At 30.9% G+C, this 15,068-nt stretch overlaps 1 protein-coding gene across 3 annotated transcripts in view; it reads left to right on the top strand.

Moving 5' to 3' along the window:
• LOC145260241 (geranylgeranyl transferase type-2 subunit alpha-like) overlaps positions 1–13,104 on the top strand; it is a 54,343-nt gene extending 41,239 nt beyond the window's left edge. For all 3 annotated transcript variants that reach the window (XM_080118138.1, XM_080118082.1, XM_080118226.1), the window contains 4 exons: positions 363–451; positions 2,757–2,885; positions 7,748–8,020; positions 12,843–13,104. In XM_080118138.1, the coding sequence (XP_079974264.1) occupies positions 363–451; positions 2,757–2,885; positions 7,748–8,020; positions 12,843–13,003 (652 nt within the window). In that variant the 3' untranslated portion in view covers positions 13,004–13,104. The remainder of the gene's footprint in view (positions 1–362; positions 452–2,756; positions 2,886–7,747; positions 8,021–12,842) is intronic.
• Positions 13,105–15,068: the final 1,964 nt, after the last annotated feature.

The following is a 15,068-nucleotide window of genomic DNA, read 5'->3' as shown; positions in this document are numbered from 1 at the left end:
TATATTTATGCTTTAACATCATTTTACAATTTTGCAATAGTCCTTATTTTCATTTACTTACAAAAGGTTAAAATGTCTGACATTTTTACTATATACTGAGTGTGAAAATTTCAAAGTGAATTTAAACCATTTAAAGTATTGATAAGTAATTTCAGGCTTGTTAAAATTTAAAGGCTGACATTAGCTATCGTGGTTCTTTTGTGCTTTGAAACTAAAGAAAAACAAATTTCAAACTTGGTCTTAGTTATGAATTTATTGACTATTTTAAAATGTTGTACCTATCAACATTTATTCAAACATTTTAAAACTTATATTTTTGTCATTTTTTTATGGCATTATTTTCACTTATTTTGAAATTTCAGCTCCGAATTAACTGCTGCAAAATCTGCTATTCTGGAACAAGAATTACAATCAATCCAAGAACTCTTGGAGTTGGAAACAGAAAACAAATGTGAGTCATAACTATTCTTTGTTCTTTAGTCGCATACCTACACAGTATTCCAGTCAGGTTGTTAACAAAATATATTGGCTATTTTAATATTATGAAGTTTTATACGTTTATTGGGTTTTGTTTTTAACGTTTTATAAGTTTTATTATTGCATTAACATGGCTACCCAGCATTGCTCAGGTTGATAATTTGTATAACTTATATAGATTGCAGAAAAAAAATAAAAGTAAAACTAAACAATCTGCTTAATACTCTGATTTGAAAAATTTACATTAATTTTGAACAAATTCAGAGTAAAATAATTATAATAATGTTGAGGATCAAACTGACAATCTCTCTCTCGATAGCAAGTAGAAAACTTGATGCTATAACTATATAAACTACTCCTGTTTTTATTTCCTTTTCTTCTTTGCAGGTCAGTGGCGAAATTGGAAAAACATTTTTATTTCTTCCCAATGTTATGGGTGGAAGGCATAGTAGATTTGATTGTGACTGTAAATATGCTTCCACTTTTGTATATTTCTAATAAAAAAATAAAATATCTATCAGGATATTAAAAAAGTACATTTTGGGACAAAATCAATGCCCCATTTGAGGTTTGAATTGAAAAATTCTACCACTACAAACAGTACATTGAGCAATTGACTTATGGGGCAAGTACTATGTGATAGTAGTATTAACTAAATACTTAAAACATGCATACCTTCTCTTTCTGAGAGAATGTAAACAAAAAGAACATCAAGACTTGCTTTTCTTCTTTTTCAACCACATTTATTGCTGCTGCTATCTTGAAAAATGCATTCACTTTTTTTTTTTTTTTAATTATTTCTGAGGCAAATAAATTGTTTTTTGAAAGAAGCTAAATCAAAATACATTGTCTTAAGAACATGAACCAATGTTCTGCAAAAAGAAAAGCTAGTTAATGAGAATCAAATATTGGTCTTGTATGAGCAAAGATTTGAGAAACAGACTAGCTTTACTTTTTTATATTAAATTACATTGACCAGTGAATTGTTTTGATGTAATTATTGTCAACTTTACTAATTGGCATGCTCTGCTTAAGTTGTAAAGGCTATTGCATTACTTTCACTAATGCCTTTAAGTTTGAATTTATCTTTTTATGTATTAAGTAGTAAGATAGACACAATTATCAATCCTTAGGAGAAAGATGATTAAAAAGAATTTGGTTTTCAACTCCTCTACTAGCCTCTCTCACATATTTCCATTTCCAACATGAAAAGTCCTAAAATAAAAAAACAATCATAAATCCAGTACCTCGACTCTTTCCATAATTCCCTACTACTACTACTACTACTACTACTACTACTACTACTACTACTAGGTCTCCTTTTTTTAACATTAAGGGTCTGTGTTCCAACCTTATTGAGATTGAAATCCATTTACTTGATCCTAACTCAATCTGTGTGAAACTGGAATTGGCCAATCAATTTCTATCAAAGACTTCAACAAGATTCCAGTTTCTAAGAACTTACTGTCTGTGGTACACATTACCATGGGAGTTTACAATATGATTGTTTTTGAAGCCAATCTCAATAAACCACTCCCCATAATTAATAAAATTTTGTTTATTCTTTTTATAATTGCTAATCCACTCATAATATTCCTTAGTCTTCAACTGATAATCCGATATCTTGATAAGCCTTGATAAGTGCTGACTCATTGGTAAAAACACAAGCACATACCAACTGTAGTTATCCTGAAATCCTACAACTCATAAGCAGTAGAATTGTGTGAAGAAATATAGTAGCCAACCATTAGCTGTGAAGAGGACACTTGAAAGAAAAAAATGATTATACACTAAACTAGCATCAGAGTTTTTACTAATTTATTTGTGTTTAAAATAGAATTTGGCTATGCATTTTCTATAAATCCATCTTGCTTGTAGGTGTTCTGAGGTCAGTCATCAGTGATAAACCGGCCTTGCTGCAGATTTTAAGCTTTAATTCATCAAATTCAGTCCATCAGCAACCGAAGCATATCTCAAAAGACAAAAAACATACCACATAAACATTGCAAACCAAGTGGCATGACAGAAAAAGAATGTGATATAGATGCCCATTTCCTGTCTGTATATTTTATTTTAAAAAATGTATTATACAAATTGTAATTTAATTATATAGGTATTATAAATAATAATTTGTGTTAATGAATTCAATATTGTTTTGTCATTTTTATTTGCTGAAAACTTTCATACAAAAAAAAAAAAAAGCATTAAAACTCTTGAATTGTTGCTCTCTAATGTGAATATCTAATTTGATTGTATGATTTTGTTTTGTACCCCCACAGGGGCTATACTCACAGTTGTACAGCTTATGAAAGCTCTGGATTCTACACGATATGATACAGAAATAAAAGATAACCTTGAAAAGCTACAAAGTATAGATCCTAAACGAGAAAGATATTACATTGATTTTGGTAAGGATTGCTTTTTTTTTTTTTTTTTTTTTTTATGAGAAAAAAAATTATAAATGTTTGAGAATTTTTAAAATAATAATGTATGACCTTTATTCAATGTAAATTTACCCAGTCCACTGAGTGCTGAGAACATGCATTAGTTGCATGGAGAGAAATGATATGCAAAAATTTTAATTGAAATTAAAAGGAAAATATAATTTGAACACTTGAGATGTATGCAGAACAGGAGACTTGATGGTTAGCCATTTTGAAAGAATAGATGCCGGTTCATGAACACAAACAATTATCAATATACACAATTTAACATGATCTTATCTAATCATCATGAATTGTTCTGTTATCAATCTTCAGTTGCATTACTTAAACTGAAAGTCTGTTTTTATCAGTAAATTTGTGAAACACGTTTTCCGATACTTTCACTTGATTTCCTTATGTATTGAATACTCAATGTACTTAAATGTTGTTTACACATATAATAAAGAAAGATAACAGATTCATCCATAGAAATTTAGGCATTTCTCCATTATGAAGCACAGATGAAAATCGCATTCCTAGTAAAAATTATTCGATATGCGTGTATATCTGGCAAAAATAAGTATCTTCATCAAAAATTAGAAAAAATTATTGTGTAGAATTTATAAGATAAAAATCAGTTTTCGTATTTTGCTGATCTGCCATTCATTAAATGACAAACTGATTTATCTCCCCCTGCCTTACAGGATTTCAACTCTTAGGAATGAGGGATTGTCAAAAACTGCAACTTACTGTAACATTGATTTTTTTTTTACTTTTAATAAAACTTCTATTCTATCATTTTTTTTTTCTAATTTTTGGTTAGGATATTTATTTTTGCCTGATACGTAAGTATATTGAATAATTTCTACTTGGAATGCGATTTTTATCTTTGCCCGATTATGAATAAACACTGAAATCTATATTATCTCTTCGTTTTTTTTTTGGGGGGGGGGCGGTATTTAGTTATTCATCCATTTACAATTTATGCTATACAGACACTTATGTTTCAAGAAATGTGACAAAAATTTTATTTTGTACATTCAAATTTGGTAGCTTAAGAATCAGTTTCAACAAAATATTTTATAAGTCATCACAAAGAAAATAATGGTGGCTTAGAATTTCCAAGGAAGTTTTTTAAAACTTTTATCTAATTGATGTGTGCATAAAAGAATAACCAGATTCTTGCTACACAATTTAGATTTTATCTTGCTTGAAGTTATGCTTACATTTAGAAAGAACAAACTTGTAAAATATTGAATTATCCAAATAATTTTAAAACTTGTATGATTAATGAAATAAGGAAATCTAAATAATCTGTTTTAACTGGCAAATTCACAAAGCCTTTGTGAATATATAAAAAAAAGTTTGATTGGATGTCCTGCTTGCTGCTCGAATGGTACTCGAGAAGCGCTTGTAGAGTCAAGTCAGCTTAGTAAAAACCGAATTCCATGCTAACAATGTAGGTAGACTTATTGATGAGCCTACATAAAATCTTTGCTTCTGACCTTGAAATTCCTCCTTCACATATAGCTGAAACAATGTCGAAATTAGTGAATAAAACAAACGAAATAACAATATTGAAATATTTACAATACTAATGCTCATAGTATTTTCAGTAGTAATAGTAGTATACAAAGTATAGTGCTTCTTCATTATTATTTTTGAAATCAAAATATTAAATTTCAAGTAAAACCAATGGTATCTACTTAATTGTCATGTTGCAGTAATGAACATATCCAAAAATTACAAAAAAACAATGTAAAAAAATTAATTATTAATGAAAAGTTTTCAAAGACAGCAAAATTTGAATTTTACTAAAAAAAAAATAAAAAAATAAATAGTTTGAATCGTAACAAGGGAATTAATTATTTTCTAAAAACTTAAAATCTTAGGTCAATTTAGTAAAACTCAGTTTTTGCTAATTGTCTTTGAAAACTGTTTTCATTAATAATTAATTTTCTACCTCATCATTTTTCATAATTTTTGGATATTTTCATTACTGCGGCATGACAATTAAGTAGATAACATTGGTTTTACTTTAAATTCAATATTTCGATTTTTGAATCTTGCTCTAAATAATGTAGACACACACAAAATATTATTAGTAGTAATATTCATACAAGATGTCACCTGTAATTATCGTCAGTAATAACTACAAAATGTGGTTATGTTCATGGAACTTGTAGGGAGATTTTAACAATCATGATATAATATTGGTCAACAAAATACTTATAAAATAGCAAAATAATAGAAAACTAATTCACTGAGAAAACTTTTTCTACACCAGCAACAGGTTCACACCCATTCACCTTTCATATATCAATGATTTTTTAGTTTGCATTGTTTTTTTTTCCGAATATTTGAATAATTCATGACTTTCTTTTATGAATAATTCATAATTTTTTAGCACTTTCTGACAATGTCATACTTATTGTGTGTGAATATATGGCACGTTGACACATCTGTTTTCATTAGCTCACTGATGTTAAGCAACATCGAGCCTAGTTAGTAACAGATGGGTAACTATATGGGAATAACAGATGGGTAACTATATGGGAATAACAGGCGCTGTACGTGGGAGAACAGCGGTACCTCCCTACAAAACCCCTCCGACCCTGAAGATTCTTTTAACAAGTACTTCAATATAACCTGCTCAAACCACACGTGATGACATGAAAAAGCTAGCCCACCCCCACCCCCACGCTCACCCCCACTCCACGTGCATGAATTTCTGTTATCAAGTATGTGATGGAGCAACATAGATGGATAGATGTGCTTGTTTAATGAAATCAATAATTAATAGATTTCCCTACAAACATTTATTTATGAAAATCTGATAGTTTTTGTTTTCTATTTTTGGAAGACCTTAATAACTTTGTACATTTCTTCAGCTCTCTTGAATGCTAGCCCAAATGATTTGCCTTTGTGTCACTTATATAAATCTATATCTATATTCTATGCACATACCTCCATTGTCATTGCTAGTTTAGTATTATTAGACTGAGCTAGTGTTTAGAAGAGATGGAAATAAATTATTGGTTATTTTAGCCTTCCACAATTAAAAAATGTCTGACTTTTATAAATGTTTGTCAACCTATCAAGATAGTAATGTGTGCTTAAATTAATTTGTATATCTATGCAGATGTAGATACATGTATGGATAAATGTTTATTTAAGGATCCTAAATTCCACATTATTAATAAAGTAAAATGATCTGATTCATTTAAAACAAATTTATTGATAATCCTATTTTTCAGCCTCCCCCCCCCAAAAAAAAAAGGACCTTCATTAATCTGAAGACTAATCTTAAGTTCAGTGTAGAGAAAAATATTTAAAAAAAAAATTTTTTTTTTTTTTTTTGCATATTTCCCACCCGGACTTAGAGTTAGTGTTAGAGTTAATAAAGACCTTACTTTTCTTTGTAATGGTGGAATTTGGGAGGGGTTTATGATGGTAAAAAGCAGAATTATTGATCAATATTTAAAGTGAACTAGATCCTTTTTATATTAATTTATTGTCTAATATGGAGCTTAGAACCTAAAGCAAATATTTACAGGATGGAACAATAAAATTATCGCACTAAAGAAAACAACACTACAGTTTTATTTTAAAACTTTTATTGAAAAAATTAGATCAGATAACTTGATTATGTAGTAGAGCTGACATCTATTCAATGTACCCGTCTTCAGTCTCAATCACTGCCTCAATACAAGTTCAGGACTGGGAGCATGCCTTTTCCACAAGCGACAATGGGAGCTCGGCAAATACTCAGCAGATGGTGGTGATCAGGCTGGCTTTGGTGTTGTAGGAGGTTATGTTGGTGATGTCATCAATGTATGACCAAATGAAGTAGTCCAGATTCAGATTAGGTGAGGAGAAGGGGGCCAGTGAGAGAAAGGTACAAAGTCATAGCACTCCTGGAGCCAAGCCTTGGTCTCTTTGGACTTGTGGGCCAGTGCCGAGTCCTACTGCCACACTCAGGGTTTGCCAGCGACCACCTGATTGACCCAAGGGATCACCACACTCTTCAGCACATCCAGCCCCCATTTGAAGCCACACCAAAGATCATAGCCATGGCCAGAAACTTCGTTGAGCTGTGCCCTCAAGCGTTGAACTGTCTGGATTTGCATTTTGAGGGTGCTGGCAATGGTTCTGTTGTCATAACTTAGATGGGTAGAGAGCATGAATTGTACAGCAGCACATCTCCAATCTCACTGGTTGAACATTGTCTCACTTTCAGACATGGTAAATGGTTTTTATCACTCTTGAGATTTGTACATAACTGGCCAACTAGTAACTGGTTTGCAACAAAAAAGAAAATCGTTTTTCATCAAACAGAAATGGAATTATGTCATCTTTTCTATGGCTACAATTTTATCGTTCCACCCTGTACTTATCTTTCACCTTTAATGAACCATCACTATCAGGTTGTGATTCCCTTTTAAAAATTGTAGGTATATTATCTACCTTTTAACATGAATCTTTAGATCATAGTTAGGAGACAAATCATTCTGAAACTGTTATTTTCTATTGATTCAGCATTCCAGTTGAATTGAATGTATTTAGCATGACACCTTAGCTGATAGAAGTCAAAAAACATTCCTTCCCAAATATAAACAAAACGCTATTTTCCAATTGTCTCAGAATAACTGTTCCTTTTTTCTTTTAAATCTAAAATTTATATTTACTTAAAAAAATTTATATTTACTTTAAAAAATTTGCAGAAGATTTACTCTTTATAAAAAGAACAAAAAAACAGAGCGTATGATAAAAGAAATTTGAAAAAAAAAAACATCCAAAATGTATAAATTTCTTTTCTTTTTTTTTTTTTTTTTTTCTACTTTCAGGAAGTAAAGTGCTTATTGAGAACAAGATCAAAGCTATGGAACTGAATGAATCCATGTTGCAATTGAGCCACTTAGACTTGACGGCTGCCTACCATATGGAGCACTTGCTTACCCTACAGGATCTGGATGTTTCACACAATCAAATCACAAGCGTCAAGAACTTTGCTTATCTACAGTGCCTCGAAGTGCTTAACCTTGATGATAACCAACTTGAAAATGTGGAAGGCTTGGAGTTCCTTCCAAGCATCGTTTCCCTTTCTCTCAGAGGAAATCGTATCCTTTTACTTTTAAGATGTTCATATTCCATCAGTTGACATATTCAAAGTTAAAAAAAGAAATGTTAAAAATCGAAGATCATACTTCTTTACAATCACACCTTCGTGGAAAAAAAAAGAAAGATTATTTTTCAAATAGGTTAATATTTAGAATGAATACTCCGATATAGTAATTTCCCAGATTACGACAACACATAGTTACATTGTTATCCTCATCATCATCAATTTTTATCTGTTTTGGATAAGTATACTACTTCTCTAAAACAGTAACCATTTAAAAAGAAAGGAAAACAACTCTTTACAAATTTGATCCTACCCTATAATCTTCTGTTCCATTTTTGCAGCATAAAATTGAATGTAACACCAGAACTTTTTACATTTTCAATAGTTTCTTTTCTTTACTCATTATTTTTGTTGTCCAGTGTATGTATTGTACAGTACATTAAAACTCATTACTTATTGCTTCTCCAAACTTACTGTATAAAAGAAATTCCAAGTGAGGGCAACAACACATAATGCTGTCATATATAAATACTCATTACAATTCATTATTTATCTCTACTATTATATAAAAGGAACTTTATGTATGAGTTTGTTCCCTCTGAACTCCAAAACGTCTGGGCTGATTTTTATTAAATTTCACACAAATGTACTTTATGTATCTGGCAGTGTTCTTATGTCAAAATATCTTCGATAAATATCAAGTTCTTATGTCGAAATATCTTCGATAAGTATCAATAATCAAAAAATTTAATGAAAGGAACAAGCAATTTTGACTAAAGTTAACACCTTATATAGCCTAACATAGCAAGTGCATTTAAGAAGTTTAATTCGCACACCAGCTGAAAGGCCCGGTATATGAAATCAAAAGTAGGTTCTTTGATATGATAGGTGTGTTTGAAATGAATGTTTCTGTTTAAAGCACAATTGAACCATGATACTTGACTTTTTCATTTTAATCTTAAAGCCCTTATCACTACACAAGCAGAAAGGCCGCACATATAAAATCAAAAGTAGGTCCTTAGATATAATTTTTGCATTTTAAACTTTAATTTAGGCCTTTATATATAAGAATAATTTGATAAAATCAATAGTAGGTTCTGTACAGTGCAATGTAGACTATAATGTATTGTGGACTAATTCACTACAGAGAGACACGTGAAGCTTCCTCCCGGTGCACCATGATTGATCTCCATTCAGGGCAGGTAATCAATTGATTTGATTGAAAAATGAGCAACTTCAACGATTTTGATGATAATAAAAATATGGGAGTGTGAAACATTTCATTGGTCATCATTCAATCCCAAACAACGTCAGGTCTACCTGCTAGTATTGTGTATAGCAGGTAAATGACAGTTTATTTATACTAGGAGGGTCTGAATTAACTTGAAAATCAACTTATGACATATCATAAGAACAGAACTTCAATATAAATTGAAGATTGCTTGTAGACATAAATTCTCAGGATGTAATCACATTTTTATAACAAACAGGTAATTTTTGTGTTTTAATTTAAAATCTTATTACATGATTAGATTATACATGTTGTCATATCTTTTTATTATACTATGGCAATGCATAATGACGTTTTAATGTTTGAAATTTATATTCAGTATTTTGTGCATCTGAATGTCAAATATTTTGCATGTAATTGTTAATTAGTTACTCTTTATTCTTTACTAGCATTTCAGTCCGGCATTGCCCCGGTGTTTGGAGGTGTATGTTGAGCAAAAAAAAAAATAGTCAATTTTTTAAACTTTGACCCCTATTATGACCCCTTAACATTTATTGTTTGGGGTTCAAATCAAGTTATTAAGTTAGATCCATGTCCAAGGAACCTATATCTAAAATTTCAAGTGTTTAGACCCAAAATTTTCTCAAAGATCAAATTGTTGAACTTTCACCCCTTAACAACCAAATTTCTGCCCAAAAACGGATTACAAAGATTTTCCCAAATCTCAGTACCCTGTCTATCAAATTTCGAGTCTGTAGACTTAAAATTGACAGTTATTGCGTAGGGAAATGTACACACACAGATACACAGACACATTCACTTTTATTTATCTATTATTAACCTTTTAGGTATATCTTTAACAATTAATCCCATTTCAACTTTTAATGAAAAAATTTCATCAGAAAGACTCTAATAATGCCCTTATTATTTAACCATTATATGTATTATCCTATTTATTCTTAAAATGTCATATATCTGTTATTTGTAACTTGATTAAAGTAATTTGTTACTCTATTATAATTTCCCATGCAAGGAAACATAAAAATCAATGATCCATTTTTAGAAATGTCATTGATTATTTCTTGAGGGACAATCACCCACCCTCATGTTCTTCTGTCCAATAAAGTAATTAAACCTAAGAATTCTAACTTATTTTTAAAGATCTTTTAGGCTTTTTATTAGTCCAGGCACTTTTCTTCATATTGTTTCTAGTTTTAATATTATATTACAATTCTCATATCTAGCTACTGGTGTAATATTTTATATTGGTTATATTTACCTGGTGTTGGCTATTAGTTTTCCATTATTTTATTTTTCATTCAATCTCCACAGATTTCCCATCATCCTTTTCATCATTTCATCAAGTGAAGCAGTTGTTCTCTTGTTGGCATGTAAATAGTTGCTTAGTAGAAAGTGATGTCGTTTAATATGGTGACGGTAGCAGTCAGAGAGGTCTTGATCTTTTCTTTTTCCTTTTTATGGCTGAAATAATGGAAGCAATTTTTTTTTTTTTTTTTTTTTTTTTTTTTAATACTCATTTTCACCCCAAAATAAGGCATATTGCCACTTGGAATGCAAGGGACTACTATTAGGAATTATATCTAACAGGGCACTGTAGAGAGTTGAGCAATGAGATGTCTGTTCACATTACATTTAAACTTCTGCAGGTTAGTACAGTCAAGAAAGTAGGAAACAGAATTGCAAAGTTTAGCAGTTCGAGGGAAGAAACTCTTAGAGTAAAAACAGTAAAGGGGTGGGATTTTGCTGCTTGTCAGGTTAATCAGAAGTATGTATGTTGAGGGGGCACAAGTTCTATGAGTTCATCAGAGCATATTCTATTAAAGTAAAACAGATACAGAGATGTAACATTGTGGTGATGGTATAGAGGTTAGAGCTTGGCTGATAGTGCGGGACCTATTAGATTTGAAATTTTGTTTTGGACTCTCAAAGAATGAAAGACTAGTGATAGATGCACCAGCTCAGATGTGCATGGGTGAATGGTGGCTTTGTAAAGATATAGAATGCTTTTTGGTATGAGTAATTTTCTAGCACAGTAGAGAGAACCCATCTTTTATATTGCAGTCTTGGCAATGTCTTTAACGTATTTGTTCCAATTAATGATGCCTGTGAATGTTATGCCAAAGAGTTTGAAAGATGGGCACCTGGGTAGGATGTTATTTGTCATGATAACTGTTGGTTAGGAAGAGTTTTCTTGTAATTGTTAAAAGAAAGAAGTTTAGTCTTAGTAGAATTAAATGTTAACATCCACTTACAAACCCATTCCACTACCAATTGAAGGTTGTTTTTTAGGGTTCATGCCATTGCCTTGGATATATGTACCTTCTTTTTTTCCCCTCATGTTTATTATAGCGCATAGTGTCATTAGTAAATCTGAGACCATCTGAGACACAATTTTATGATGGAAATCATTTATAAATATGAGGAATAATTAAGGTTCAAGGATCATCACCCCACCAGTGGCACACTTGCATTAATATCATGTTGTTCATATGTATGGCAATTAAAGACAACCTAGATTTTCCTCTTGTCTAGGGAGAATCACAAATAACTCCATTACTTGCTCTGGGCTATGATTTACATGCAGTAATGTACAGTAATTCCCTCTACATTAACTGCACCTCCAAACCAACACCCGTAGAATTTGTAGAAACCTTGAAACCCGTTTTTGGTCATTTTTACACCTAACTCCAAAGAAGCAGGAATTCACAAACTTCTTTGCTGTATACTTCGTCCCATGCTGTCATTTCTTATACACATAGTTCTACTTCAAACTTGACTTTTCATGGAAAATCCAGTCTTGTTTAAACTAATCTCATGTAGAATTGTATTTTTTAACTTATTTTTATGCACACAGCATCTAATTTTGCTACAATATTAAACAAAAGAAAAATGTTGAGCATAGGCTAGAAACGTACATAGACAAAGGAAGTCTTGTTTCATCATCATCAGCTTGACATGCTAGCATCTGTTGTATAACTCTTAGAAATTGACTTCCAAACTAATCTATCCCTGGCCAGGTTCTAACTTACCCCCTTTTCTCTCAAATCCATACTTATCATTTCCTCCCATCTTTTCATTGGCCTTCTGATGACCTTACTACCTCAACTGTTCTAGATCTCCTAACTTCTCATCCACGCTTTCAATGTCACCATACCAATGCAATGAAGTCTTCTGTTCTTCACACATCACTCTACACTCACCAGATTTAATCTTTTGAGGTCTCAGATTTAAACCTATGACTAACATTACACATCCATTTTATCATTTTCATATCATTTCTCCCTATGCAATGCATGTCTTCAACCCTCACTAGCCAGATTTCATTTCCATACATCATCGTACTGTATGTACATGCTTGCCAAACTCTTTTCTCTATTAATGGTGATAATGCTCTGCTGGTTAGTAATGACAAGTTTCCTGAGTTTTATTAATGCAATGATGAAGTCTTATTACATTCTTCAATAACCTTTTTGATTTTCCTTTTATTTAATTAATAATGTCAAATTGTTTATATTCAAATGTACAACTGTTTTTTTTTTCTTTTCCCTTAACCCTAATTTTTCAGTCCTCGAAAAGCTTGAAGTTCTGAAGCCACTACAGCAATGCAAAACACTCGTGATGCTCTGCCTGGGTGGTAACCCTCTGGCATGCGAACCTGACTACCGAAACGAGCTCAAGCAGCTTCTGCCACAGCTGAAGATAATTGACGCTGTCAGCATGACTTGAACCTTGGATTCACTCTTCTAAATTCTTGAGCAATTCTGTGATTATTAAAGTCTCCGTTGTGGTGCACAGAAAAACCATTGTTGAGTGCAATCCAAAAAATCTATTCTGTTGAGCACTTCATTTCTGTCACTCTGCTTTCTTGTGATCTCTTTTTATTTTGGATATTTTCATACACAATCGATTATTATAATTATCATCATTATATTTAAATTTACTGACACAGGCTGAGGGCCTTCATATTGAGGCTATATGCATACCATGAATCAATTATAATTAAGTATATTATAAAGACATATATATATATATATATATATATATATATAGCATGGATTTTTATTTATGCAAATATTTTGGCTACATATGTGCAGGCATTTTTAGCTATTACCTTATTTTGTTTTATACTTATTAGACTGAGTTGTTAGAATGAAAACAAAGAAATCAATCTGATGAAGTTAAGCCAAAATAAAGCTATAGCCAAAATATCTGCAGATGTATAGCCAAATAAGAATTTATACTAAATATATAGCTGTACTGGTTATTGAGCACTATTATATAAACACAGTAAAGTTTCACAGAATTAATTTGTGTAAACAAAAAAAATTATCAAAATTACTATATATATATATATATATATATATATACACAGTTTAAAAAAATTAAAACATATCTTGGAGATATTTTTAAAAATTTATTTTAATAGTGCTCAATATAATATAGGGCTTTAATAATAATACAGAAATATGTTAAGTGGCAATGTGAATGCAATAGAGTTTAAATCTCAGATCTCGTCTGGCCGCAACTTTATTTAGATTAGTAATTTGAATAAATTAGTGGTTTGATGACATTTGAGATTGAAACACTACTGCATTTATGATACTTCATTATTATTATTATGCTCTATTATATACTGAACTTTATTGAAATAGACGCTAAAAATATCCTGAAAAGTCGCTGTATTATGTTGAATGTTTTTATTTGTGCATGAGCAAAATTAGGGGCATATCTTTTTTTCTTTTTTTGATTTAAAAAATTCAAATGATTGATATACTAAAAATTATGACACGAGGAAAAGGGAAATGTTATTAAAATGTGAGAATGTAAGATTTTCTGTTTAAAATAAATATATTTAAAAAAGGATCACCATTTATTATATGTTATAAGGAAGATTGCATTGACTGAAATGTTGGTGATACAATTAATAAAAAAGAATTAACCATTTAAATATTGTTTTTTTTTTTTTTAATTTAATGACATATATAAACGCTAAATAAAGACCAAATTTTAATATAATGTATTTCAAAAATAAAAAGTAAAAGAGCCAGCTGACTGGTTTCGCACCTCACCCAACAAAGCTGACATATAATTACGATTTAAAAAAAAAAAAAAAATGGAAATATGGCGAGGGACACAAAAAACAAAAAGCAAGGGGTGGGGGTGAAATTAAGCAAGGAAAAAAAACTATATTGTCCTAAAAGATTTTCTTTTTGCTTACAAAATCTTACTTCATCCTTAGGATTATGTCAATAAAATGATGAACATTTTGGGTGGCATCTCTAAATTTGTCGAGTTAGACCCAGTGGATACACTTGATTATACTGTATCCATTGAGACCAAGTGGCAAAAACGTCAAATTGGTAAAAAGTGGAGCTCTTCTTGCCTTTATTTCAAATTTTGAACAGATGAATTGGTTCTATATGTCCTCACCTCTTTGGCTTACCTACAATCCAAAAGAACAGGATACCATTGAGGCTTATATTATCAATGATAGGGTCTTCCCAACACAAGTTAACCAAATAACTTGCAACTATTTTAGAATCTATTTTAAAATGTTATAGTTCTTTTTCCATTAAGGATTCTTTTACATTTGCTGATTTTATGAAGAACTTTAATTATTGAAAAATTTATGTGTTCTTTTGATATTTCTAGTCTCTTTACTGGTATTCCACTTTTGAAGACTATTAATATGGGTGCTGGAGCACTATACCATAGTCAATTTCTGACTTCCCCTATTCCCCAAAATATTTTCATGGAATTAATGATGTCGGTTGAATTCTGTTTCAATAAT

This window comes from Euprymna scolopes, chromosome 1, assembly GCF_053919585.1.
Source record: "Euprymna scolopes isolate OS-2025 chromosome 1, ASM5391958v1, whole genome shotgun sequence".
Taxonomy (NCBI): domain Eukaryota; kingdom Metazoa; phylum Mollusca; class Cephalopoda; order Sepiida; family Sepiolidae; genus Euprymna; species Euprymna scolopes.
This window is presented reverse-complemented; position numbering and strand designations above follow the sequence as displayed.